This window comes from Xiphophorus hellerii, chromosome 1 (assembly GCF_003331165.1).
Source record: "Xiphophorus hellerii strain 12219 chromosome 1, Xiphophorus_hellerii-4.1, whole genome shotgun sequence".
Classification (NCBI taxonomy): domain Eukaryota; kingdom Metazoa; phylum Chordata; class Actinopteri; order Cyprinodontiformes; family Poeciliidae; genus Xiphophorus; species Xiphophorus hellerii.
In genome coordinates, this window is record NC_045672.1 from 29,751,627 (window position 1) to 29,778,606 (window position 26,980).

The following is a 26,980-nucleotide window of genomic DNA, read 5'->3' on the forward strand; positions in this document are numbered from 1 at the left end:
ATTAACACAAATGTCCCGGCCCAACTTTACACTGACCTATAAAGCTTTTTTTTATTAACAACTTTTAGAGCTTTTTCCTAACAAATTTCCAATAGGTTGAATTCAATATTAATGCACAACTCAAAACAAAAAGCTGGATGCACATGAAAAATCTCACACTTGAGAAATTTTGGGACGCTAATAAAACCTTTTGAGATAATAAATGAATTCTTTCATATGTTTATTTCTGTAATGTTCAACATGAAGTACACTCTAACACTTTGAGACCCACAAAAATTTAATATAAAGATCCACAGATTCAAGTGAGAGTTTATAATCATTGTTTTCTACAAAGTCAAATACTAAGGTTCACAGTTTCACACCCAGACAAGCTGATCAGGGCTGCATGCGGATAGCTCCGTCCAGCCTGATGACCTCCCCGTTGATCATCGGGTTTTCCGCCACTGAGGTCACCAAGTGGGCAAACTCAGCGGGGTCTCCTAGGCGTGAAGGAAAGGGCACCTGGCGGCAGAGGAAGGAGCGCACCTTCTCTGGAAGGCTGGCGAGGAGAGGAGTGGCGAACAATCCTGCAGGAGGGATTGAGGAAATATTCACCATCAGGTTCACATCAGACTGTTGCTGCGTTTCCTTGGTAAAGAATCGAAAAACTTTACAGTGTTTCCATTAAGTAACAAAATGCCATTAAAATCACATGTGAATAAGCTCGTTAACATGATATCACTGGAAATTATGGCGGCAATGGATATAAACACATACTGTATGAAATATATTCATATTTCAGTCATTGAGCTAAACTCACACAAAAACGTTTTAGAGAAAAAAAGTTTCCATTAAATGAGTTTAATGGAAACTCCAATCTGTGCAATTTTATGGTGAATAGCTGCATTTCCATTCATTATAGAATTGAGCAAATTGGAAATACAAAAATAAATTTGCTTAAAGGAAAGAAAAAGTTTTTGTGCTAGAATGAGGTGGTTTTTCACCCGTATCAAAATTAAGGTAAGAAGAAGAAGATGATGTCTTGGCTTCTTCTTCGTCGTTTCTGCCAGTAGTAACATCCGGTGGTTCAAAAAGAAAAAAGAAAAGAAATGTTGCTATTGTAGTTTTGCGAAATACATAAATTTCTACATGGCAGAAAAAAAATCTCATCTCTAAACTTTTTATCAAAAAACATGACTTTATTAGAAAATATTTTAATTCCAATTAGCAAATTTATTTTCCAATTTGCACAATTTTATAGTCAATAATCTTGTTTCAATTGACCGTATAAATGCGCAAATTGGAATTATAAAAATAAATCTGCTTATTGGAAACATGGCAATTTCTAAAAAAAAAAAAAAAAAAGAAGGTTTTTGCACAAGGATGAAGTGGTTTTATAGCTGTGTTAAAATTGGTGTTTTTCTCAAAATTGCATTGGAAACGCTTTTGTCGCACCATCGAGTCATGTGATCAACAACCGGATGTTACAACCAGTGGAAAAGATGAAGAAGACAACAGGATTCTTGATGTCTTCTTACATTAATTTCCATACAGCTGAAAAAATACCTCAAATGCCTAAAACAAAACCTTTTTATCAAAAAACGTGTTTTACCAAAATTGCCATGTTTCCATTAAGCAAATTTATATTCATAATCCCAATTTGCGCAACTATATGGTCAATGTGCATAAAGTTGAACAAATTGGAATTACGAAAATAAACTCACTTAAAGGAAACTCGCATATTTAACTAAAATGTTTTTGAGCTGAGATGACAAGTGCTAGAGCTCTTACTGAAATATGAATACATCTCTCATAACTGTTTACATTCATTGCCGCCATGTTTTTAAATGATTTATCACATGAACAAACAGATCCACATTTTGATGTGCAATGATGGAAAAAAATATAATGTTTACTGATTTTCACAATTATTGACTGTGTGGTGTCTTTTATGACTTTGAACTGCCTTCTTGCTGAAATGTGCTGTACAAATAAACTTGATTGATTTTAATTGTGTTTCTTATTTAATGGAAACATCGTAGGTCAATAAAGTTTTGTGCACATCTGTAATGGAAACGCAGTTACAGGAAACACAATTTATGATGCAGATTTGTTGTCCTAACACCAACCAGGAGCGATTGTGACGACTCTGATGCCCATCGGCGCCAGATCTCGAGCGATTGGGAGCGTCATTCCAACGATGCCGCCTTTAGAAGCAGAATACGCCGCTTGTCCGACCTCAAAGAGAGAGAGAAGACAATAAACCTGAGAAACGGAGCAGCAGCTGGGTTCTGTAGCTTCAGGTGACGGATGTAAAGCTCCACCTGTCCGTCGAACGCTGCCACGCTGGCGGTGTTGATGATGCAGCCTCGGTGTCCGTCTGCGTCCGGCTCGTTCTTCCCCATCTTCCCCACGGCGAGGCGGATCACGTTGAAGGTTCCTGCGATATTTACCTGCAGCAGCAGCAGCAGCAGCGGAACGCGCATGAATCAGAAAACATTCACTAACAAGATGTTTGAATGTCTTCTTCTTATTCTCCTCACGTTGATGACATGCTGGAAGTCCTCCAGGCTGTGAGGGGCGTTCTTCTTGAAGTTGTACGTTTTTACAGCCACAGCGATGCCGGCACAGTTGACTGCCAGGTCCAACTTCCCGAACTTCTCCCGGGCCAGAGACTTTAAGACTAAAGTTGGTCTGGCAGCCGACACCGGAGTTTCTGTTGGTGCAAACGGGCTGGAAGCTAAAGTGTTGGGAACCGGCTTCACTATTGGTGAAAGGCCGAGCGTGTCCCTTTTTGGCAGTGAGCTTGAATGCTGCGTGTCATAGGTCAGAAAATGTTTTCCATATTTGCTCTTTTAAAAGTCCCCTTACATAGATTAAAATCAAAACAAATTCTGTCCCCATATTAACCAGTTTGTCTGATTTATGATTTATGAGTGTTTATCTACTTTTGTCCACGCTCACATAATCTGTACCTAAAATGATTTGTTTCTGTCAGTTCTGTCAAGTTGCAAAAGACAAACAAATGTATTTTTTATTTTACTTTTCAATTCATTTAAATTTATATAATTGCCACTGTAACAGACAACTTGTTAAATACTTTATGAAATATTTTTATTTGACTTGATTATTGTGAATATCACAACATTCTACAAAGAAATTAGCCTATTAGTCCAGTTGTTACTGCTTACTGAATTTCAAATATTCCAAAGGATATGTAGAAATAAAATAAAATAAAATAAGTTTTACATGTCTCTGCCTCTTCACGATGTACACATTAACCCAAAGGCAATACTTTTACTTTTACTGTCATTTTCCCTGAAACTTATGCATATAAAATGATGGTACTTTCCTGATTGTGTTAGGAAAGTACCTCATAACTGGAACATCTGTAATACTGATGCTGTTGTTGTGATAACTGTTGGTACAGTTATCTTCTTTTAGATCTTCTTTTGTTTCAATTTCAGTTTATAAAGTTACTGAATGCAAATTGATGATGTAATTATAAGGATCTCAGAATAAATCCCAGTTTTAAACACACCAACTGCAATGAAATATTTGAAATATATGTACTATCAATAAACTGCTACTTAATTCAATTATCTAATTGGTCTAATATTTGTTTATTTTAATTTATTTGCTTTCAGTTGATTTTGTATGTTGGGGTTCATAGGTGGATTGTGTCTTTGATGACTCACTGGTCCATAGATTTCATATTTAGGATTTTTGTTTTTATTTGTATTATTTTGGTTTTGAGCTATTAGTTCTAATGGAAAATATAGTTTCTGTACTTGATGATGTGCATATCTAAAACATATTTTAAGTCGATTAAAAAAGGACTTAATTGATCTCAAAGAGAAATTAAATTTAGAAAATGTTTTTTTGTTTTAAAAAACATGCTTTGCTATTGACGTAACAATAGTAAAGCCACACGGCCTCCCATCTCAAAACTGAATCTGGCGCCGTTGGTGATGAAAATTGGCAGGAAAGATCTTCTGTAGCAGTCTGTATTACAGTGAATTTGAAGAAGCTTCTGAATGAAGACTGTTTTTCTAACACAGTTTTCTCCTGAAATCTACAATCGTCTCCTGTTTTGTTCTCATTCGAGATGAGATTATCGCAGTGGCAAACCGAGCAGAAACGTTTTCTGACTCTGCCGTTGAACGGACTTTAACGCAATCATGTAGCCAGATAAAATAACTACACTGTTACTACAACAAACTTCCTTAAATCACATCCATCCATTTTCTAACACCCTTGTCCCTAGTGGGGCCAGCAGGCTGCTGGTGCCTTTCTCCAGCCAACCTTTCAGCTGAGAGGCGAAACATTCGCCAGTCTGTCGCAGTCCTTAAATCACAGTATGTGCTAAAATCACTAAGTCAGGCCAGCTGACAGCTTTGCAACTAGTTAAAAATATAGTTAACTTTTTCACATTTAAAGAAATTACTAATATTTTCTTCCAATATTCTCCCTCCTTTGCACTTTAGTTTTTAAATGTTCCTACTTAGAACAGATTAAACATTATCTTCCAGTAATTTACAGCTAACATTGATATATTTGATGAAAATAATAAAAAGTTAAATACATACGTCAAAACAACTTTCTTAAGATATTCCCAGCTTGTAACAGTTGTCGCTCCATGCTCTATATATCAACAGAAGTTAGGGACTCTGTTGATGTTTTACTAAAACCTAACCAACGAATGTCTTTTAAAGAACTTGAATGTGGTGATGCATATCTAAAATCCAGCTAAGATGAACTTTAATCCACGTGCTAACGACTGCATGATGGACTTCACACATTAACTTGAAGTTCATACTTTCACTTTCCATTTCTTGGAAACCTGTGCAGAGACATGAATTCATCTGTTGTTGGTTATCCCCTGCAGTCGTGGCTGTGGTCTGGTAGAAACTCTATTTTCAGTCATAATGTTGTTTTCTCCAGTTACATACACATATATAGTAACTAAAGATATATAAACATGCACAAACCTCTGCTCTAGATGTTACTGGGAAGTTTGTTCTTAATGCTGAATATTCCGGTGGCATTGTAATGTGTATCATCTGCTTATGGTAGCTAATCCTATTATTTACCTGAGCCAGCAGGAGCAGGTACCGTCAAAGATAACCCAAAGATTCCTGACAGAATCACAAGCAAGTGAATAAACAGCTCTGCTACATCCCACCAGCAGGTCAGAATTACCAAAGAAAATGAGTATGACCTTGTTTTTGTTTAGACACAAAATGTTTATCTTCATTCAAGTGTTGACATCTCTCCAATAGTTTAGGATCATTTCAACCGACTGAATACTTCAAGCTTTTAGTGGGAGATACAACTCGTTGTCATCTACGAAGTAGTGAAATAATAGTTTGTATTTCCTAGCAATGGCCTAGAAAGAGAAGAGGTTCTAAAGTGGAGCCTTGGGGAACGCCAAACTTCAGAGGAGCAGAAGAGGGAGAAAAGTGACCTACGCAGACAAAGGTGCAGTTTCTGCCAAACAGGTAAGACCTAAACCACTGCAGAGTCATTCCCTTCGTGTCAGACTGCTTTAAGCGATATAATAAAATCTCATAATTCACAGTGTTAAAACCTGCTGACAAATCTAAAATGATTGAATCAGCAGGGTCTCCTGAGGTCATGAGTTGCTCTAAAACAGAACAAAGGTAAACGAGGGGCCTGCGGAGCTACAATAACGAAGAATTCAGACCAAAATACTGCAGTTTTACTTTATATAAGTTAATGATTTTAAACGTGATAAGGAATGATTTAAATGCATGATATCCTCTTTAAGGACCTTCTCCAGATGGAGGTGATCATCAACAGGTTCTTTAAATTTCTGGATCATAGCAGATAAAACATTCATGTCTGGTTTTTATTGGGAAGCTGTTTTGATGGCTTCACACAGAGTGGTGACAGCTCTGCTGTAGGCTTGCCTTCCTTTACATCCACCATCACAGTTCAGTTCTTTCACTCTCAGATCTGTGATTAGGAGCTTATCGGCTATTGTATCAAGGTTAGCCTTTAACCTTTAACGATTGTGTAAAAGTACAGAGCAGCTGTATTCGTACTGAGGCTAAGTTACACACAGGTGGACTGTATTGCCATCAGGCAATGTGTTGCACTCAGAGAAAATGTCTGAATACTTTTGCACATCACATTTTTTCAGAATTTTAATTGTAAAAAATGTCTTCAATCACTTATTTTCTAGTTCACTATTGTATACCACCATGTGTTAGTCTTTCACATAAAATTCAATGGATTTTTTTATGTTTATAGTTGTAATGTGACGATATATGGGTATGAATACTTTTGCAAGCCTCTGTATTTTTGGCCCTGTTGACACCAGACATCTACCATAGAAGGTGCTTCAAAGAAGAACCTGAAGCACCTCCAGGTAAATCTGGATTAACAACTAGTCTCTGGTTTGGGAATGCCCTTACGTTTCCAAGGATATGCCGGAGGAGGTTGCCGGTCGTTCCCGGCAGTAGTGGCCATGTTCTAGTAGAAACCAGTTCTCACACAGTGAAACTTCACAAAGAAAGACCGAGGCAGCCGAGTTTGAAACCACAAATTTCCTGCCTTGGAACCTCCACTCTATTCTGCTACCAAGTTCAACACTTAGACAAAGAACAACAAGCAACTTTCTTATCCTTGTTGATTGTTACGCCCTTGAGAGCTGCTACAGACTTTCTTTCAGATTCAGTTTGTGTCACTTCCTAAGACTGTTGCCCATTTTAGATACACCGGATGAACAGGAGCCCTACTTAAACACCCTAACTGAAAGCAGCAGCACTTTGACATCTGAGCATCACCACTAAGTAAGTGACTAAATAGTGCCGTGTTATTTAGCAATAGAAGTTTCAATTTCATTTTTACTTTTTGGTGTTTAACTTTCATCAAGCCGTGCTTGTTAACATGATTGCTTACATTACCGGATAATGTAAATTTATGAGCATTTAATATAAAAATGTAATTCATTTCCAAAATTCAAGTCTAATCTGCTCCTTTCTTTCAGGAGGAATCAGTTTATCCTAAAGATGGCAGGTAAGCGGGTTCCCAAATCCTTTTAACCCATAGCAAGTTATTTTAAAAACTGTGGAAAAAAACAGACATTTATTAAAGTTAACACCAATAGCAACCACAACAATCAGTGCCAATTGTTATAGGTCCTTCTGTCCGGCTGTAATTGTACGCTGTGGTTTCAGTAATAGTATTTCCACCAGTACTAAAAATAAAACCAAGACAGGAAATAAGAATCATTTTGGATTTTTACAGCAGTCAAATAGTACTTTATGAGTTGCAGAAAAGTTCATGCAAACATTTTCTCTGCAATGAAGCAGGTTCATATGATTGATCAGGGAATCTTCATTTCATTATTTAATACAGTTTATTTATTTAAAATTTGTTTATTAAACCCAATCACATTGTTCTCTCGTGTAATATTTTGATTTTCTTGAAATACCAGTAAAGTTTAAGTGTCAAGTTTCTAGAACCTAGAAGTGGACCATTTAATAATTTAGTAGAGTATTTCTAAGAAACTACATGGTTTTTCTTTTTTTAAATGTGGATATTTACACTTAAGATGTTATGAAACTTCAGCGGCCAACGCAACTGTTCATTGTGGTGCAGACTTACTGAAAATGATTGACACCTTTGACCGTCCTGGTGACGCCTCTGCTAAAGCTACCTACACACGAACAAGGAAGTATGCAAATGGACCGGAGAACAAACTAGGGAAGCTTCTTCCTGCAGCAGGAGTTTACGCTGAAGCTGGAGTTGGCAAAGCTCGGGCTGAATTCAGCGTGTTTGAAGCTGAAGCTAAAGGACCCAACGCCAGCGCAGGAGCCGACGCCAACCTACTGGGTGCCTCAGCTTTTGCCAGAGCAGAGCTGGCAGGTGCTTCTGCATCCGCTGGTCCACTGAAGGCTAAAGTCGGTCTGGCAGTCGATACCGGGGTTTCTGTTAGTCTGACAAGCCTGGAAGCTAAAGTGTTGGGAACCGGCTTCTCTTTTGGAAGCAAAATGGGCGTGTCTTTCTTAGGCACTGGGTTTGAATTCAAACTGTGGTAGTCAAAACAATGTTTTTCTCATGATCATTCTTTGGACGTTATTGAAAACCATATATCAATAAAATAAGCAACATTTTCAATTAAATAAAAAAGTTTGGTTGCTTATTTATTGAATAAATAGATATATGGGATCACGAATAAAGATTTCTTTTTAATCTGTGTTGGAGCCATACATAGATAATATCAACTTAATACAATGTGTTATTTTTGTTATCTGAGATGTTTCTGAGAGCTTCCTGTGTTGCTCTACTTGAAAAAGATCTGTAATTTAATCCTGTTTAAGCTAATTACGTGGTGCCTTTTGATTGGCTGTTGACTAATTAGTTTATATAGACTTCTCATTGTACAAGTCTTTTGATCGTCACTTGTTTGTTTTGAATCTGTATGTTTTTTTTATTCCCTTTTATTAAAACCAGTAAGACGCAAACATAACTGCTGGATTCAAGACCTCTTTTTGAATAAATGTGTCTCATACCACGGAGCTTTAAGGGGCTAATGACAGCTTGTCGCACTTAATATCTGTTATTTAGGTTGTTCAATCACCAGGTTGATGCAATTTACTATTACAGCGATTAAGCTTTAAAGTGTTTCAGAAATCCCTGATCATTCATGAAACTTATTTTTTAAAATACTTACCGTGGACGCTGACGTTAGCCTGCTGCTGCTACATGTTTAGCACTGAGATGCTATGTTAGCCTTAGCTTCGCTGATTAGCTAACTCCTTTTAGCGCAACTTGAACACAACAGTAGTCTTTAACAGCGTTCAATCATTTGTTTGTTGAAGCAGAAACTAACTAATGGGCCAAGAGAAGCGATTTGTTGCTTGTCCGTCAGATTTACTGTCCCCCCGTAAATCTGACGGACAGGTTCCGAACGATTTTTTCCGTCTTTTTTTACGCGCCACATGTATGTAATTATGTAATTAATCAAAATTAACACAAATGTCCCGGCCCAACTTTACACTGACCTATAAAGCTTTTTTTTATTAACATTTAGAGCTTTTTCCTAACAAATTTCCAATAGGTTGAATTCAATATTAATGCACAACTCAAAACAAAAAGCTGGATGACAATGAAAAATCTCACACTTGAGAAATTTTGGGACGCTAATAAAACCTTTTGAGATAATAAATGAATTCTTTCATATGTTTATTTCTGTAATGTTCAACATGAAGTACACTCTAACACTTTGAGACCCACAAAAATTTAATATAAAGATCCACAGATTCAAGTGAGAGTTTATAATCATTGTTTTCTACAAAGTCAAATACTAAGGTTCACAGTTTCACACCCAGACAAGCTGATCAGGGCTGCATGCGGATAGCTCCGTCCAGCCTGATGACCTCCCCGTTGATCATCGGGTTTTCCGCCACTGAGGTCACCAAGTGGGCAAACTCAGCGGGGTCTCCTAGGCGTGAAGGAAAGGGCACCTGGCGGCAGAGGAAGGAGCGCACCTTCTCTGGAAGGCTGGCGAGGAGAGGAGTGGCGAACAATCCTGCAGGAGGGATTGAGGAAATATTCACCATCAGGTTCACATCAGACTGTTGCTGCGTTTCCTTGGTAAAGAATCGAAAAACTTTACAGTGTTTCCATTAAGTAACAAAATGCCATTAAAATCACATGTGAATAAGCTCGTTAACATGATATCACTGGAAATTATGGCGGCAATGGATGTAAACACATACTGTATGAAATATATTCATATTTCAGTCATTGAGCTAAACTCACACAAAAACCTTTTAGAGAAAAAACGTTTCCATTAAATGAGTTTAATGGAAACTCCAATCTGTGCAATTTTATGGTGAATAGCTGCATTTCCATTCATTATAGAATTGAGCAAATTGGAAATACAAAAATAAATTTGCTTAAAGGAAAGAAAAAGTTTTTGTGCTAGAATGAGGTGGTTTTTCACCCGTATCAAAATTAAGGTAAGAAGAAGAAGATGATGTCTTGGAGTCTTTTCTGCCAGTAGTAACATCCGGTGGTTCAAAAAAAAAAAAAAAGAAATGTTTCTATTGTAGTTTTGCGAAATACATAAATTTCTACATGGCAGAAAAAAAATCTCATCTCTAAACTTTTTATCAAAAAACATGACTTTATTAGAAAATATTGTAATTCCAATAAGCAAATTTCTTTTCCAATTTGCACAATTTTATAGTCAATAATCTTGTTTCAATTGACTGTATAAATGCGCAAATTGGAATTATAAAAATAAATGGCAATTTCTAAAAAAAAAAAAAAAGAAGGTTTTTGCAGAAGGATGAAGTGTTTTTTTTAGCTGTGTTAAAATTGGTGTTTTTCTCAAAATTGCATTGGAAACGCTTTTGTCGCACCATCGAGTCATGTGATCAACAACCGGATGTTACAACCAGTGGAAAAGATGAAGAAGACAACAGGATTCTTGATTTCTTCTTACATTAATTTCCATACAGCTGAAAAAATACCTCAAATACCTAAAACAAAACCTTTTTATCAAAAAACGTGTTTTAACAAAATTGCCATGTTTCCATTAAGCAAATTTATATTCATAATCCCAATTTGCGCAACTATATGGTCAATGTGCATAAAGTTGCACAAATTGGAATTACGAAAATAAACTCGCTTAATGGAAACTCGCATATTTGACTTGAGCTGAGATGACAAGTGCTAGAGCTCTTACTGAAATATGAATACATCTCTCTGTTTACATTTATTGCCGCCATGTTTTTAAATGATTTATCACATGAACAAACAGATCCACATTTTGATGTGCAATGATGGAAAAAAATATAATGTTTACTGATTTTCACAATTATTGACTGTGTGGTGTCTTTTATGACTTTGAACTGCCTTCTTGCTGAAATGCGCTGTACAAATAAACTTGATTGATTGATTGATTGATTTTAATTGCGTTTCTTATTTAATGGAAACATCGTAGGTCAATAAAGTTTTGTGCACATCTGTAATGGAAACGCAGTTACAGGAAACACAATTTATGATGCAGATTTGTTGTCCTAACACCAACCAGGAGCGATTGTGACGACTCTGATGCCCATCGGCGCCAGATCTCGAGCGATTGGGAGCGTCATTCCAACGATGCCGCCTTTAGAAGCAGAATACGCCGCTTGTCCGACCTCAAAGAGAGAGAGAAGACAATAAACCTGAGAAACGGAGCAGCAGCCGGGTTCTGTAGCTTCAGGTGACGGATGTAAAGCTCCACCTGTCCGTCGAACGCTGCCACGCTGGCGGTGTTGATGATGCAGCCTCGGTGTCCGTCTGCGTCCGGCTCGTTCTTCCCCATCTCCCCCACGGCGAGGCGGATCACGTTGAAGGTTCCTGCGATATTTACCTGCAGCAGCAGCAGCAGCAGCGGAACGCGCATGAATCAGAAAACATTCACTAACAAGATGTTTGAATGTCTTCTTCTTATTCTCCTCACGTTGATGACATGCTGGAAGTCCTCCAGGCTGTGAGGGGCGTTCTTCTTGAAGTTGTACGTTTTTACAGCCACAGCGATGCCGGCACAGTTGACTGCCAGGTCCAACTTCCCGAACTTCTCCCGGGCCAGAGACACGGCCAATAGCATGTCTGCCTCGGACGTAACCTGGGAACGACACAATGTACGCCTGAAAACAAGAAAATCTGGTTCTTAAAGTATTCACACCTAATGAACTTTTCCACATTTTATCAACACATTTAATGTGTTTTGTTGGACTTTTAAGGAATAGGACAACACTTATTAAAGCTTTATTGTGAAGTGGAAGGAAAAAGAAAGATAGCTTTCTAATTAAAAACATGAAACGTGGCCTGCATTTGTATTTTACGATGAAGTATTATGGCTAGGTTAAGAAAAAAATTAATTACAAGAATATAATTGTAGTAATACGACAATAAAGTCGTAAAACAAAAAAGGAATGTTATGAAAATGAAGGCAGAATAAAACAATAATACTAACTAGAATAATGTTGTAATAATACAAGAGTAAAGGTCATAACAATACAGGAAGTTGTATGACAGAAAGGTAATAATATCACAAGCGTAAAGTAATAATATGAGAGTAGGCCTGTCGCGATAAACGATAAAACAATTAATCGTACGATAAATTAAAATTATCGACGTCATTTTAATTATCGGCAATATCGTCTCTTCCGGCCTTTTTCTCTTTCTGTTAATGACACTGATTGGAAAAAAAAGGCTCAACTCTGGTGCTCTCCACTGACCCTTCCTTCCTCATTTCCTTAGTGTAAAGCCCAGCGCACACGACACGATCTTAGAGCTGTCGGCCGATTGTCGGCCCATTTTCAAAACCTAACAGACCACACATTAGCCGACAGAAATCCTAGGTATAACGGTTCGATCGGGTTCGTTCCTGCCGTGTGGTGTCCAACAATGGGCACAAAATAATGGCTACAGGTCCAGTGAACTAATTTTAAAACCAGGCATTAATCAATGCTTTACTACAATCTACCTGCAATGCATGTGGCTAGTGTCAGCGTAAAGTCCTGACTGAATGAAAATCATTATAACCTGTTTACGTCACGTTAACGAAGAACAGCTGAAAAGTTACCGGGTTTATCATCTGCGGTAGCAATTTAGCTTCAACTCCTCCTCTTGTCATTTCTTGCATGTTGAATAAACATTAATGTTGTTTCCACATATCATCTCCGATGTCCGCTGGGCTTCGGGTTGCACCGTGTCTGCTGTTTGGGATTCCCATTGGCTACCTGTTATTTTTGTTTTTGGTTGTTTTGTTTATTTTGTTTATCAGTTCCAGTTTTAAGTGTTCTTTTGAAAATAAAGTGTATCTAACTTTGGCAAGAAATCACATGCATTATTACGTAATTTCCATTAAATCAGTGTAAAAAGGTCTTCAAACAATATTATCGTTTATCGCAATAATTTTTGAGACAATTAATCGTTCAGCAAAATTTGTTATCGTGACAGGCCCATATGAGAGCAAAATAATATACGAAAAAAGTCATAATATTACCAAAATAAAGTTGCTATATTACAAGAATGAAGCAGTAATTCTATAACAACTCTTACACAAAAAATAATAAAAAAATTTTATGAGAGATATTGACCATCTTTGGTTGACCATCAATTTTACAAATAAGGAAATAAATCATCTTTTAACATGGCAGCATCAGGTTACTATCACAATTTACTAATAACATGTTTTAAAGACACAATTTATTCCATTGGATTTTATTTAGGATTGAAATACCAATTCAGACCAAGCTTTTAGGATTTATTTGTTAAAATATATAATTTTACTTCAACTGCACATATTTTGTGCTGATCTGTTACATAAATCAAACAAATCACAGAGTTGAGTTACAACAACAAACTTTTTAAAGACATTTAAGAACTATAGACCATTTGGCAAAAAGTACAAGTTCAAAAATGAAAAGAAAGTCTGCCACCTACTGGACTGTGGGGAAATTACAACTTTACTTACTGACGTACTGAGATTATGGAGGACTATTACAGCCAAAATTGGCAATAAATAAATAAATCTATTGCTTGATAAAGTAATTAATGTACCAAATATTCCATCCAAAATCAAAAACTCAAAATTTCCCCAGCGTATTTGATTATTCTTACACTTTTCTTTTTAAAATAAGTAAACAACGCTGTCTTTTACTCATTTAAAAAAGGAAAATATTAAAGCTAACCTAAGAAATCACATTTAAAAAATAAGTTTAACTCAAAAGTACTTGAGTATTAACAGAATTAATATTTAATCTTTGCTCATTTTCTGCCTGACAGGATGTGGATTTCTCCGACTCACGTCTGCAGGAGCAAAGGCGCAGCGGTTTCCCAGACTGCCAGCCACTTCCTGTCCATTGGAGGAGGGCAGGTCCACGATGACAGCGGACGCTCCGTTCTGCACCAGGCGCTCCACCGTGGCCCGACCCAAACCGGACGCCCCGCCGGTCACCAGGCCGACCATGCCCTGCCCAACGTCAACATGAACACTGTAACTCTGATGCCAGCTGTTACAAAATCCAACAAACAAAACATTTTAAAGACTAAATAAAAGAATGACTCAAGTTGGTGGAGGAGGAGAGCCAGAAATCAGCCTTTCCTAGGTAACTATTCTGTTTAGCTTAGTAGTAAATTTTAATTTTTCTATAAAATTCAGATTTTTTTTCACTCAATTTTAAACAAAATGCCTCAGAAAGGATGCGTCTGCAGCTAAAAATACTTAGACGTGAATAGATTTGTTGTTTTTATGGAATTTGAACCAGATGAAGCTAAAATTAAGCCAGTTGAGTAGTTCTGGGTACAACATATTTACAAAGTTTTTTGGGTTTTTTTATCATAGATGCAAAATTTTTGTGCAATATTGTGTTAATTACTACTCTAAATGTGTTATTCTTTCAGAAAATGGCCTTTTTTGAGTCTTTATACTCTTGTTAGCAATTAATCAATTACTTAAATAGTTGACAATTGTTTTTCAAAAATCAATTAATCGTGACTAATTGTTTCAATTTTAGACAACTTAAGATGACAGATGTAAAATATATAAAATTATATTGGAACTTACTTCTATAGACCTGATTTTTGACCAGTAATCAATCAATCAATCAATCAATCAATCAATTTTTATTTGAATAGCACATTTCAGCAGCAAGGCATTTATTTCAAAGTGCTTTACATCATATCAAACACAGAAACTGTATGAAATCCTGTACTTTAGGATATTAATTACTGAGTTCAAGGTAGCAATAATAACTAGCTGGAGATAAAATTGGGAAATCTGTAGGGATTTAAGCTGTAATCTTATATAATAGAGTGTAAAACAATAATTCTTCATCACATGGCAACATAGAAACACACAGGTTAGTTAGTTAGTTATAAGTTAACCAACTTTTAATAACAAAATGGCCATATAAGAAGCTATAAATTGAATTTAATGGGAAAATCTGAAGGTTGGCAAAAGAAGCATGAGCAGAACTGATGGCTGAACTCCGTTAAACGACTAAACGAGACGGAAATCAGCTGACCGGAAGAGAAAAATGGCTAACATTGCAGCCGAAGCTTGCTTAGAGCTTAAAGCGTCACATTTGCTCGATATAAGCAGCTGAAATGCTGCAGGGACGGAGAAGAGACGCGTTTATTTTCTCTAAACTCACCTTCAAACTCCGAATGTGCGCCATGTTTGCTCCGGACACACAGTGACGTCACATCAAAGCTCGTCTATGAGCCGATGGCTCACTCCTGACCCAAAGTCTCACTGAAACAGGTTGGTTCAATGGGTGCCATACAATAAACAGTGGCATTTCATTTTAGAATGAAATTATTACTAAATTATATTAAAAAAAAATAATAAAAAACGTTTAAAAAGATCTGTAAAAACTAAAATTATGTTTCAGCAAATGCTAAACGTCCGTTTAAAGTTGTATTATTTTATTATTACATGACAAAAAAAAAATCTATTTTTATCAGCTTAAGATTAACAAAACTTTTCAACAAATATTTCAGAGGAAGTGCAGTTTATATAATTTGTAGAAGGGTCAGTTGGCATGTTTATACATTTGTGAAACTGTTACAAAAACTGCAACAAAAATGTAACAGAGTCTATTTATTTACTTTTAATAAATTATTTATGACAATATAGTGTAAATATTAGATAGATGTGTGTGTGTGTAAACATATAATACATAAAAGCGTTTCTCTGCTATATTTTTTAATAAATTTAATTTGGAAAATGTTATATATTATTTATAGGTTCACACAATACAGATTAAGCAAAGAATATAAATAAGCAAATATCACATTGCAATACTACAATAGTACAGCAATACACACATAAACTTCAAAAGTTCTATTAAAAGGAATTTAACTTTGATATATTCAGATTTGTGTTTCAGACAATACAATCAAATGTATTGTCTGGCACAGAAGAGGCACCAAAAACAAACTTAGCTTAAACTAATCTTATGCAGCTGCACCCTCGTTAAAATAACAAAACGATAAAATGCAGATTTTATGCGCATATAAAAACATTTACAATCAAATTAAAGGGCACAATTATTTTGGGATTCTTATATTTACGCATCTGCTCCAATTTAAAATGTAAACATAAACCTGTCATTGAAAATCCTTCAAATATGTTATATTTTTCGAGCGGAGTAAGAACTCTCACATTTTTCGTATTTGTCGTCATTAGAAGCTGACCAATCCCTACAAGCTTTCCGGGAACGCCTCCTTGAAAGCAGTGACGTCGTCCAATAAGAATCGCGCTCCCATGTTGGTTCAGAGGAGCGAGTCGTGCTTCTGACTTCTGACCTGATTTTATTCCATCTGACCGCTGCTCAGCTATAAAACACATCCCAACACTTCCGGGTTCACTGCAGTAACTGACAATACATAATTCTGGTTTCAGTAAACATTAGGCCAGTTTATTTTTTAGGTGATTTACAAAAAAAACCCGGGGAAAAGTACATTAAAAGGCATGAAATACATTAAAACCTTTGAAGTAAAAGCAAGCAAGAGAAGAGGCACCAAAAATAAACTAAAAATAAGCTTGTCTGTAAGAGGAAGTTGATGCAAATAATACTTTTAGTAAAGGTTTAAACAGTACTCTTAACGTCGGGTTTTCAGGAATCTGGTTCCTGAGCCGAGCAGCAAATGAACTAATAAATCCTGACTTCGTTCTGGTTCTGAAAACGTTGACAAAAGATAAATAATACATTAAAAATCTGTTGCTTTCAAAAACCCGACTGTTGACTGGCAGCACACACAAAGAGCAGAACAAGAACAATTTCTAGCATTTGGTACAAAAAGCCCATTTACAAACAATAAAAGATTAAATTAACTGTTGACGTGTCAAAATCAAAACAACAGAAGAATCGATAACGTCAAGATAATAAATCAACTGATCAGAGGTTTGAATTTTCCCCTCAATCAGATTATAAACAAACTGTGTCTTCAGTTAGAGGCCTTTTCATAATAACTGTTATACTGTCTGCTGCTGGACATAATTCCTGCTTACAGCCATCATCATCTACAACAATGATAAAGAAAATTAAATGTACAGCATCATTTAGTTTCTCTTTTGGATTAATAAGGTATTGAAAGACTAGTGAAAATGATTTTTATTTAATACTCATTAAAGTATAAAAACTAGGAAGAATCACTTTTTCAGCATTCTACTGAATGCTTTTTTAACTTAATAAAAATGAGAAAAGTAACATGTTTTGAAAGCGTTTTAATTCGGTAATTTTCCTTATTCTCAGATTAAAAACTACAACCTCTGTAAGCATAAATATTAATTACTATTATGTAATTATCTTTAAGTAGAACTGTCACAATATTTTTTTTTCTGGATGATAAATTGTTCCAGAATTATTGGGATAAACAATAATGTTGTTTTGAGATCATTTTTAAGTAATATAATGGCACAGTAATGCCATTATATTACTATATTTAACACTGAGCCTGGAAGACATTTTTTACATATCCAAAAAATAAACAAACAGAACAAAAGCAACAAATAAAATGAATATTAAAGTCTCCATAAACAAAATTGTCCTTCCAAAAAAATGGTTAATTGAAACCAAAACACCAGACTGGAGAGTTTTTGGTAGAGAGAGAGAAAAGAGAAAACAGTAAATTATGCACACGGAAAAGATTGAACTGGTTTTAATTTATTATGCAATACATTTTTTTCTTTTGCTTCTTGCGTTTGGCCTGTTTTTAAATAAAATAAATCTAAATTAGTCACGTCAGTGAAAAATTCAATTTTGAAATCGTTTCTAATTACAACTTCAATGAAAACTGCAGCAGAGATTATTTGTTGTTTATAAATGAAACCAAATGTGTTATTTTCTACACCACTGATGTAGACAGCGAGGGGAAATGTAAACAAGGTAATATAAATATACTAAAACACAGATTAATAAGTAATAAAACAGCAGAATACGGATTGGTTACCATAACAACACAGGATGTGTAGACTCCAGCTGTCTCTTCATATGATGGTGGGTTTGAGTCGCCCTGAGAAAGACAGTAGGCTGTATAGTTATCTCCCAGATCTGGTGTGATCCTAAAACTATACAAACTACTACCTCATCCCAGAACTCCCAGTCCAATGGAACCGTCCCGTTCGGGTCAAATCCCCCAGTTAGAGAGGCACAAAACCGCTAAAACACAATGTACTGATTAATAAGTCATTAACTGTGAACCAGGTGATGCTAGCTCGCTAACCTGGACTGTTCCTGAACACGGGGAATTATGTAAATACATCCGGTTCGGTTTCAGAACCAGAAGTCCTCCTCGGCATTTTTGTCACACCCTTCGAAAAAGCAGCTGTCGTTTCTGGTTGTTTTTCCGCCGAACCAGGTCAGGTTGGTGTCAGCCAGTTAGCTTGACGTTAGCTCGAATTGGCGGTTCTCAGCTTCCCCAACACCGATCACTGTCACCTCCGTCCTCCCACACACAAACGCTTCCTACTCCCACAGCGCTCCACCGTGTGTGTGAGGGTGTCCGTGGGCGTAAAATCCACTCGTCGCCCCTCCAAACTCCTCGCTTCTTGGTTCCGAAAGATCCAGCAGCGGTGTTAGCTCAGGTCTGTGTTCAGCTCAGGTGATTTAAGAGCGCCTGCCAGGCTAAAGTCGCTTGCTGCATCTCAACAGCGTCTAGCGGAGGATCTTCACAGGAAATACGTCACCCGGGCTTACCACGTGACTCGGAAACACGTAACAATAACGGACGGAAAAAAAAAAATTTGTAGTTTTTTATTTGCTTGTTTCGGCAATTTGTTGAAAACACAAAAATACACATTTTGTTCGCAACTGATTTTTATTTGCATTTTTATTAAATTAGTGACCCAATTACGTTATGGTAAATGAAATATTTTCAACATTAAACTAATATGTAAGCATTTGGAGATGTGGCAAATAACATTTGAGTTCTACTGTATACAACAAAGCAACATTACAGGAAAGACTAAAAATATAGATGGGATTACATTACAAGTAACTCAACTCAAAAATACTTTAAAATTGAGATTTTTAAGAGACGAATAAATATGCCATTCTCTCACTATTATGGTATTTAGCAAACATAAATATTTTCAGTAATTCTAACTGACCTAAAATAAGAGATGTAAAGTTAGACAGTGAGAAGAAATTTCTATTTTGAGTATGTAAACTTTTGGTTAATCTATAGGTCCAAAGTAAGAAGAAAAAAAAAAGACACTGGACACAAACTGTCTTTTTTTTACTAAAAGAATAAATTTTATTTCAGCACTGTAAGTCATTTCCCAACCAGTACAAACATGACTGCCATCTTAGTCTCTTCCTGAACCTTTCCTCCCCTCCCTCTGTGTGATGAGACCACCAACAGCCAGACAAATAAAACTTTGAAAAAAAAAGAAAAAAAAAAGGAAAAAAAAATTTTTTAAACAAACTTTCTTTGCTTTCTTTCCACAGACTGTCTGGTGCTTCCATAATGCTAACAATGACAAATTATACCAACCATAATTATAACAGCAATAATGATGATAATATTTCTATAACAATTATATCATGGATACATTTGAACCCTTTTTTATTTTTATTTTTTTCGCTGCACAGGTAAGTTTTGGGTGGTTATAGGTACGGATGCATCAGGACACACGCTGCTGAAGATTGACCAAGGTGACGAGAAACGATCAGCCTGACTGGGAAAGTGGAGACGGTAGCGGAGGGGTCGGGCGGGGCCGCCGTTGACAGGAGGGGGGTAGCAGTGGCGGCACAGAGACGGACAGTAAACAAACGTTTTCACCAGAACCGGACAGGAAACAGAGCAAACATATGACACAAAGTAATACTGATTCTCTTCTAAGAACACATTTCACACTTCAGTCCTCCTCACAGCTGAGATCTTTGGAGAGGCAAGCTGGCTTTAACTGAGCAGAGGATGGATTTTCCCTAAAACACATCATTGAATAATTTATTAAAACGCACCATGGCTTTATAGAGGTAGGGCAAGATAATTATTTGAGGGCCACAAAATATTTTTTTTTAAATTTATTTAGAGATAAGGTTTCTGTTTTGAAAAAATATTTCCCTTTCACCTGGACAATAATAAGAAATCCATATTTTCATCAAATAAAAAAAAGTTTGATTTGTGTAATATAGGGAGTTGCAAATAATTGTTTTCTAAAATCTTTGCTCTCGAGTAAAACCACTGTCCTATTTACGATGAAAAAACTGAGAACATCGTGTTCCCCTTTCCACTTTTAGCCGTGAAAATTTCTCAGATTATTTTCTTTAAATGTTTTAAAACTCCATTGTTGAACTGGAAAACCAAGTTTGTGCTATTTTTAAAATTTATTTTATTGTGGTCAACAAAATCACTTCGAGGGCCACAAAATGGCAGACTTTCAAAAAATTGATAAATGAATAAGATGCCGGAGAAAGTTAGATTTTTGTGAATATGTAAAACTTTAATAACATATTGCTGACCGTCCCCCACCTGTTGCTGAGCACTGCAGGTGTTTTTTCCGTTTTCCTTTGGTAACAAGAAACATAATTTTATAAATTTGTTTCTTCAGCTGCAGGCGGCATGTATCTCTAGCAGCTGACTGTAGGCTTAACATTAGCTGATAGTTCAACTAATTGAATATTTAATGTTTCCTTTTCAGTGCAATAAGCATTTTAATACAACTGCATTTTTCCTTCTTGCTTTAATTTATGATCAAACCCTTCAAAAATCCATTTTAACAGTAGTAACATGTAGAAATAATAGTTTTTCAGTTTCAAATAAAACTAAATTACATCATATTATGCTTTTTTTGAGCCTGTGCTGTAATACCAAAGTACCATTGTATTGAAACAAAGGCAAAGTTTCTTCTCTAAAGAATAAATCCTGTTTATTTATTTATGAATTGTGAAACTTAGCCAATATCCTTGATATTTATGTTAAAACTGTATGAAATGGTTCTAAAAATGGTTTTAATTTATGTCAACCAGAACATGTCTCATTATATGTTTGTAGGAAAATTCATCGTCTGTCAGCAGCTTTGTTGCCTTCAATAAGCCAAAGAGCTAAAAGGTGAGTCAGAAAAAGCAGAATAAACATAGAAAAAAATAACAAAAATTTGCCAGTAGAACAAAAGGCGGTTTTTTTTTTGTGTCTTTCCATCTCTGAGTTGCTATAGAAAGTCTCAATTTCAGTCACTGAACAGAGAGGGAATTTAACTGCAATCCGTTTGCTCAATCACGGTCCCGGCCCGCCTCTGCGACCGCCACCGTTAAACCTCAAAGACTTGTCAGATAAATCACACGTGCTGTAAAATATTTAAATATACTCATCGCATTGATCCGAAACTCGTTGCTCGGGGGCAGACTGTTCAGGTTGGGGGAGACAACGGGTGGGGGAGGGGCAGGTTTGGGAGGAAAAGGGGGGGGACATTGCGAGGCGTGCTTTGGTTCTCAGATGTTCACAAGAGATGTTTTGCTGCTTTGTGCAAGGGTGCAGAGAGTTCAGCTTGGACTGAATATGAGATCTTTTTTTTTATTTTTTAAGGGATATCGTAAGAATCAAACATTATGCAGACGACGATTTTCAATTCGAGAAGAAGCGGGCAATATTTACTCACATACATAAGAAACGGTGAAGTGGTCTAAAGATGCCATATAGATACAGGTAAGGAGAATGGCAATCATTACAGTTCAAATCTCTAGGTTGGCTAAGCGTATTTCAGTACTAACTGAAGCGATGGTAGAAGGTTAAGATTAGAGAGATGTAATACCATTAAAAATAGTAAGAAAAACACATTTGCACAATTGAATAAAACAGTTTTGATTTTTTTTCTGGTTTTTTTTCTTTCCACTCTGGCTAGATACATACAGAAACTGATTATCAACGTTAATATAACCTTTACTGTTAGTCGGGTTGATTAAGGGCGGGGCAGCCCAGAGAGAAGAGAGAAAAGAGGGGGATAAAATAAAAATAAAATAAAAAGATTTCTAAAGGGCTAACAGAGGCAGAGAGAGAAAGAGAGACAAATGTAGGGATTAATCTGTGTGTATTATATTTTTCTGTGCGTGTGTGTGTGGTTGCGTTTAATGCGTGTGAGGATGCATGTACTTCCTCGGAGGGTCGAGGAGTGTTTGAGGCAGAGAAAAGAAATAAAAATGTGTTGTAACGAAAGGAGGGCGGGGCTGTTAGAGTAACAAGGAGGAGAGAAGAAGAAAAAAAAATCATCGATCAATATCTATCAAACTAAAACAGACGAGGACAAAAACGGGACACTACATCATGTGTTGTGTTGATTCTTTTTTTTAACCATACTAACTATAGTTTAACATCTATGTATCTGCATGTTGTCAAGTGTGTGCAGTTGCGTGCCAAGCCGACACATGGACCGTGTCGCGGTTTTCTTTCGTTTGTGGTTTTTTTTTTTTGTGCAAACTTGTCTGCGTGGGATATTTCGAGTCAGAACGAGTTACCAAAGGTTCTCCGACGAACCGACGATCACTCGACTGCTGCACGCACGAAAAAAATAAAAACGTCAGCACAAAAGCAGAGAGAATGCAACTGATTCCTGTCTGAATGTGGTGTGTGGGTGAATGAGTGTGTGTTTTATTTATATATCAGTGTGTGGCGTGGCGAGCAAATTGAAAGAGGGCATCGTGTGAAACGGATAACGCTCTGGCTCGCCACGAAAAAATAAAAAAACAAAAAAAGCCATCTTTACTTCTTAATATCTGTACTAATGTCAAAAGTTGAAAGCGGTTATGTCTCCTAGAAAACCTAGACTCGGTATTTCGGCAAGTGGAGCTCTAATCTCTAGTCTAAGTCTCTGTATCTGTGTTTTGCGGTCCAGTTAGGCCCTGATGCTGCTACCTGACTCTACGGACACCTACGGCGTCTCTGACGAGCCGGAACCTCCGGATTCATTTGGAGCAGATGTGAAAAGACGGCGCCGCTCAGTGCAACTCCGCTGCGGCTGACCGATAAACGGTCGAGTTCGGAACGGAGGGAACGGAGATGTCTGACGTGACTACATTGACGCGTACAGTCAGGGTCGTTGGTTTGTGTTTTTCCTTCAGAAGAACTTCGTCTTTGTAACAGTTTGTGGCACACGACGATTGAGAACAAGTCAGTAAAATAGTAAGAAAATAAGGTGCTTCTATTCTGACTTGCCTTTTTTTTTTCATGTCGATCTTTCGAAGTTCAGAGATTAAAAATATTCATGGCTGTCGTCTCTCGGCTCCAACTGCTTTCTGGGTTTGCTTGTACTTGTGGATCTGGTCGGTAGGGGGAGCAGGAGGGCACATTTCATCGTCTACAAACATTAAGTGCTCTAATTCGAAACGTTTCCGTGTGTTCGAGGTCTCAGGGTGTCGCGTGATGCAGCCCACAGAGTCTCTGTCGCGTTTGTGGGAAGGACTTTGGGGCAGCGAGAGGCTTCCTGTCGGTCTGAAGTGACTCAGCTCCAAGCCGAGGGATGGTGGGACCTGGAAGGAATTGCTACTGCGCCCATTTTTATTTATTTTGCTCGCCTCAGACGGCAAACCTTACTGACGTACACTTTGGATTGAAACTTTCAGTGATCTGAAATGGTTTTGTTACAGGAGTCATGACTCCTTTTAGCTTCATTGAAAAGTTCTTGATTGACCGTGAAGTGCTGGAGGGGGGTACTCTGCTTGGCAGCCGCTTCCCCCCTCAAACTCCCAACATCTTCCATCCGTTTCTGGGCAACATCTTTATTTTTCATTTTTTTGGCCTCAAGTCAAGAAGGTGCCTCAAAGTTTAGTTTTATTTCCATTTCGTCTGGTAAAAGGACTGTCCAGTGTGGTTGAATTATTATTATTTTTTAAGACAAAGTGCTGAACCACTCTGTTCACATTCTGACGTCTCTCAAATAGATCTCTACCTTTTAAAAACGTACTTCTACGCGTCATAAAGATGTATTCAGGAGCAGGGGACATCCCTGACAGAACGTCGATTCAACCGTACAGGGGCTTTATTTAAAATACAACAATAAGTGCTTCTGCTGGGTTAATACAATCAAAGCTTTGGGACAAATAGGACGAAGGGGGAAGGGGGCAATCTTGCATACTTTAGGGTTTAAGGTGCATAAATTCATGGGTTTAGGGTTGGGGGGCTCTCTCAGCACATGTAAGCATTAGGCTATGCTACATAGGTCAAAGTAAGATAGCACACTATTACCATGAAGTGCTCCAGTGATAATTAACCAATCAATCTAGAAGGGGATGGGGGATAGCTAGCACACATGCTAATACTTTGAGTGTGTGTGTGTGTGTAGTGGGAGTGAGGAGGGGTGGGGGAGTCACTTCACAGAGAAATGGTAAAACATTGCCATGAATCAAGACTCAAAATTTATCTCGGACAAAAATCGTCCTGATCGCTATGGCAACAGAGCACAAAGACATGCGGCGACAGCGCTTAGCAGCTAGCTGAAACCCCATCCGATTAGCCGCCGCCGCAAACGTAACATCAGTGTGCGGAGATTTTAAAGAACGGGACCATTTAAGACGCTACATCAGAAACTATGTTGTCATGGTGATTCTGGGTGGAGGAGGGGGGAGAAGCTTTAAGCTCTGAGTGGGAGACGGTGACGATCAGGAGCTGTTTTTTCTGTGTATTTTTTTTTTCGGAAGAGTGGAAACGGGTTGGGTTGGGGCGCTTACGGACTCATGGAGAAACCCTTTCTTCATAAAACGATTTAAAACCACATGAGTAAAAATAAAACAGGAGCAACGGCTAGCTGCTTCAGTCTATCACGCGGCGCAGGAAGTGAAAAGGCGTCACTTCCTGCTCCGCGTGATTGTGCACGCAGCTAACGAGACGTAGGAGGGGTTTGGGGGGCGGGGCTACAAAAAACAGGGGAAAGGCAGTCGAACACATAACTCTCTGAGAGCAGTGCGTCCCGGCGAAGGACGCCGTCACTCCTCCTTCTGTAGCGCTCCGTCAGACGGGCAGTCGTCAAGGCAACAGGGGGCCTCCACTTCCACCCCCTCTGATTGGTTGTCTCTGCTGGCTAAGGCACACGGGATTGGCTGGGCCAGCTCCAAGGGCTGGCCAATGGCGGAGGCTGCTGAGCTGCCGTTCAGCTGCTGAGTGGACACCTCGGGCGCTGAGCCCGCCTCCTCGGAGGACTTCGTGGGGCTGCTGGGTGGGGGCGTCTGCAGCGGACAGGGAGGCGGTCAAAAAACCACAGCAAATTAAAAAATAATATCACCGGCTGTTCTTCCAGTAACCATAAAATTACTTAAATTGGAATTATGAAAATAAATGTTAGTTTATAAATCACTGAACGGTTTAACACCAAATTATATTTGATACTTTGCTCCATTTCATTTTATTAAATTAAAAATTCATTATTGAAATAGATGCAGCACTGAAATGTCTTTGGTCCCTTACAGATTACTTCTGTTTTTAATTTTTTTGTCAGTCTTTCTGTTGTATCAACCTTCCAGAACTCTCAGGTCTTCTGGTTCTGCAACTCCAGAACCAAACACAGAGAAGAAACATTCGGCTTCTATGTACCACAAATCTGGAACAAACTTCCAGAAAATTATTATTGATTACTGTCATTAATAATGTCTTGTGATAGTATTCTACATTATACAGCAGGTAAACTATGACAATCCATCCATGCTTCATTAATCTCAAAGCTTTGGTTTTTGCTGTGCGCCTTTGCTCTCCCACCTGGTCGTCCTTCCACCAACTTTTAAAATAATATGCTTGGACACAGCCAGTGTACTCCACAATGATCTTTTGCAACAGAAACCAGCAAGTGTTACGATCATATTACACTATTATCATAACATTTTTGTAGTAAAGTAGATCGTTTTTATTCTAATTGCAAATGAACAAAGTTGGTGAAAATAAATGCTTAAAATTAACTTTAGGAATTTTTCTGGGATCTTGACGTCATACCTGTGATCTGTTGGCAGCTGGTTTTTTCGCTCCCTTTACTTTCACTGGAATCTCTTTACCCCGCCTGCACAGAACAAACAGAAACACATTTTAAAAGAAATAGTTCTACATTTTTTCAACACAACCACTTTGTCAGCTGGACTAAGTGAGCTTGCACTCACTTGTTGCCAATTTGTAAAGATAAACTGCTTTTATGTGCATGACAAACTCCTGGATGACTGATCTTAGCTAACAAGATTATACATGGCTGGTGAGCCTCACCCTTTTCCGGCTCCCACCGAGACCACCTGCATGTTGAACCCGCCTCTGCCGCGGAGAGGTTTGTTTCCAGCCCACTGGCCCACCACCATGCCGGCGATCTCCAGCTTCCCTCCCTGAGGCGGGATGGACTGAATGCCTGAGTAGAGAAAGAAACGTTGATCAAAGTCGGTCATAAAAACCTACAAACCTCATCAGAATATCATAAAAATCAGTGCAGATGATCAGCCAGCAGATTGGGTTTCTATCAGGCAGTCCCCCAAAGGATTTAGTGATTTTTTTTTTTTTTTGCAATCAAAATCACTGATTTTGTGGTGCTGTGTTAGAAGTATTTGTAGGATTATTTTAGTAATTAATTATTCTGGTGATTAACTGAACCAAAAAAAATAAAAATAAATAATTGGCACATTCTTCGGATTCTTCTTTCAACCACTTAAGCTTATTTTATAAAAAAAATAGGCATTAAAATGCAAACAAATAATTCAAACATTTTTTTAAATAAGAAAAAAACATGTTGTTGCCTAAAAGTCAATACAAGCACTCCTGTAGTGAACACTTGTGCAAGCAAAATTTAAAATTTTTTTGTACAGCTTTTGCTTCATTACTGCTTTGAAAATGTTCTGATTAATAATTGTATCGCAAAAGAAGCTTCTTTTTTTTTTAACAATTTTAAAAAGAGGACGCTAGAACTGCAATTTGAGTAGTACTGGGTAGAACATATTTATAGACAAGGAAGGTTTTATGTTTTAAATGCAAAATGTGGTTTTTTTTTTTACATTTTTGAGTA

At 37.4% G+C, this 26,980-nt stretch overlaps 3 protein-coding genes and 1 long non-coding RNA gene across 4 annotated transcripts in view; all 4 read right to left on the reverse strand.

The window, feature by feature from the left end:
* Nucleotides 1-203: 203 nt before the first annotated feature.
* Nucleotides 204-6,474, reverse strand: LOC116720286 (3-hydroxyacyl-CoA dehydrogenase type-2-like). Its single transcript, XM_032563442.1, has 5 exons — nt 6,420-6,474; nt 2,523-2,695; nt 2,304-2,432; nt 2,109-2,217; nt 204-566 (listed from the first exon to the last, which is right to left on the reverse strand). Exons 1-5 carry the CDS (start codon nt 6,472-6,474, stop codon nt 376-378), a joined length of 657 nt encoding a protein of 218 aa, XP_032419333.1. The 3' UTR covers nt 204-375.
* Nucleotides 6,475-9,178: 2,704 nt separating this feature from the next.
* Nucleotides 9,179-15,292, reverse strand: LOC116717817 (3-hydroxyacyl-CoA dehydrogenase type-2). The gene is made up of 6 exons (XM_032559450.1): nt 15,168-15,292; nt 13,820-13,984; nt 11,465-11,629; nt 11,246-11,374; nt 11,051-11,159; nt 9,179-9,541 (listed from the first exon to the last, which is right to left on the reverse strand). The coding sequence occupies exons 1-6, from the start codon at nt 15,189-15,191 to the stop codon at nt 9,351-9,353; spliced, it is 783 nt and encodes a 260-aa protein (XP_032415341.1). The 5' UTR covers nt 15,192-15,292; the 3' UTR covers nt 9,179-9,350.
* A 1,116-nt stretch (nt 15,293-16,408) lies between these two features.
* LOC116717860 (uncharacterized) lies at nt 16,409-18,691 on the reverse strand. The gene is made up of 2 exons (XR_004338826.1): nt 18,105-18,691; nt 16,409-18,033 (listed from the first exon to the last, which is right to left on the reverse strand). It is a non-coding gene; the product is annotated as an uncharacterized LOC116717860 (long non-coding RNA).
* Nucleotides 18,692-19,247: 556 nt separating this feature from the next.
* Nucleotides 19,248-26,980, reverse strand: part of fam120c (family with sequence similarity 120 member C) — a 28,505-nt gene continuing 20,772 nt past the window's right edge. The window contains 3 exon segments of the mRNA XM_032559509.1: nt 19,248-25,178; nt 25,936-25,999; nt 26,197-26,332. Coding sequence (XP_032415400.1) covers nt 24,939-25,178; nt 25,936-25,999; nt 26,197-26,332 — 440 coding nt within the window. The 3' untranslated portion in view covers nt 19,248-24,938.

Excerpts from the sequence above, each read along its gene's own strand:
- LOC116720286 (XM_032563442.1), bottom strand. The coding sequence starts at position 6,474 with ATGGCCACTACTGCCGGGAACGACCGGCAACCTCCTCCGGCATATCCT. Across the intron at positions 2,696-6,419 it reads TCCGGCATATCCTTGGAAAC|AAACTCCGGTGTCGGCTGCC; the intron begins GTAAGGGCATTC and ends TTGCACCAACAG. Across the intron at positions 2,218-2,303 it reads TGGCAGCGTTCGACGGACAG|GTCGGACAAGCGGCGTATTC; the intron begins GTGGAGCTTTAC and ends TCTCTCTTTGAG.
- LOC116717817 (XM_032559450.1), bottom strand. The coding sequence starts at position 15,191 with ATGGCGCACATTCGGAGTTTGAAG. Across the intron at positions 13,985-15,167 it reads CGCACATTCGGAGTTTGAAG|GGCATGGTCGGCCTGGTGAC; the intron begins GTGAGTTTAGAG and ends GACGTTGGGCAG. Across the intron at positions 11,375-11,464 it reads ACTTCCAGCATGTCATCAAC|GTAAATATCGCAGGAACCTT; the intron begins GTGAGGAGAATA and ends CTGCTGCTGCAG.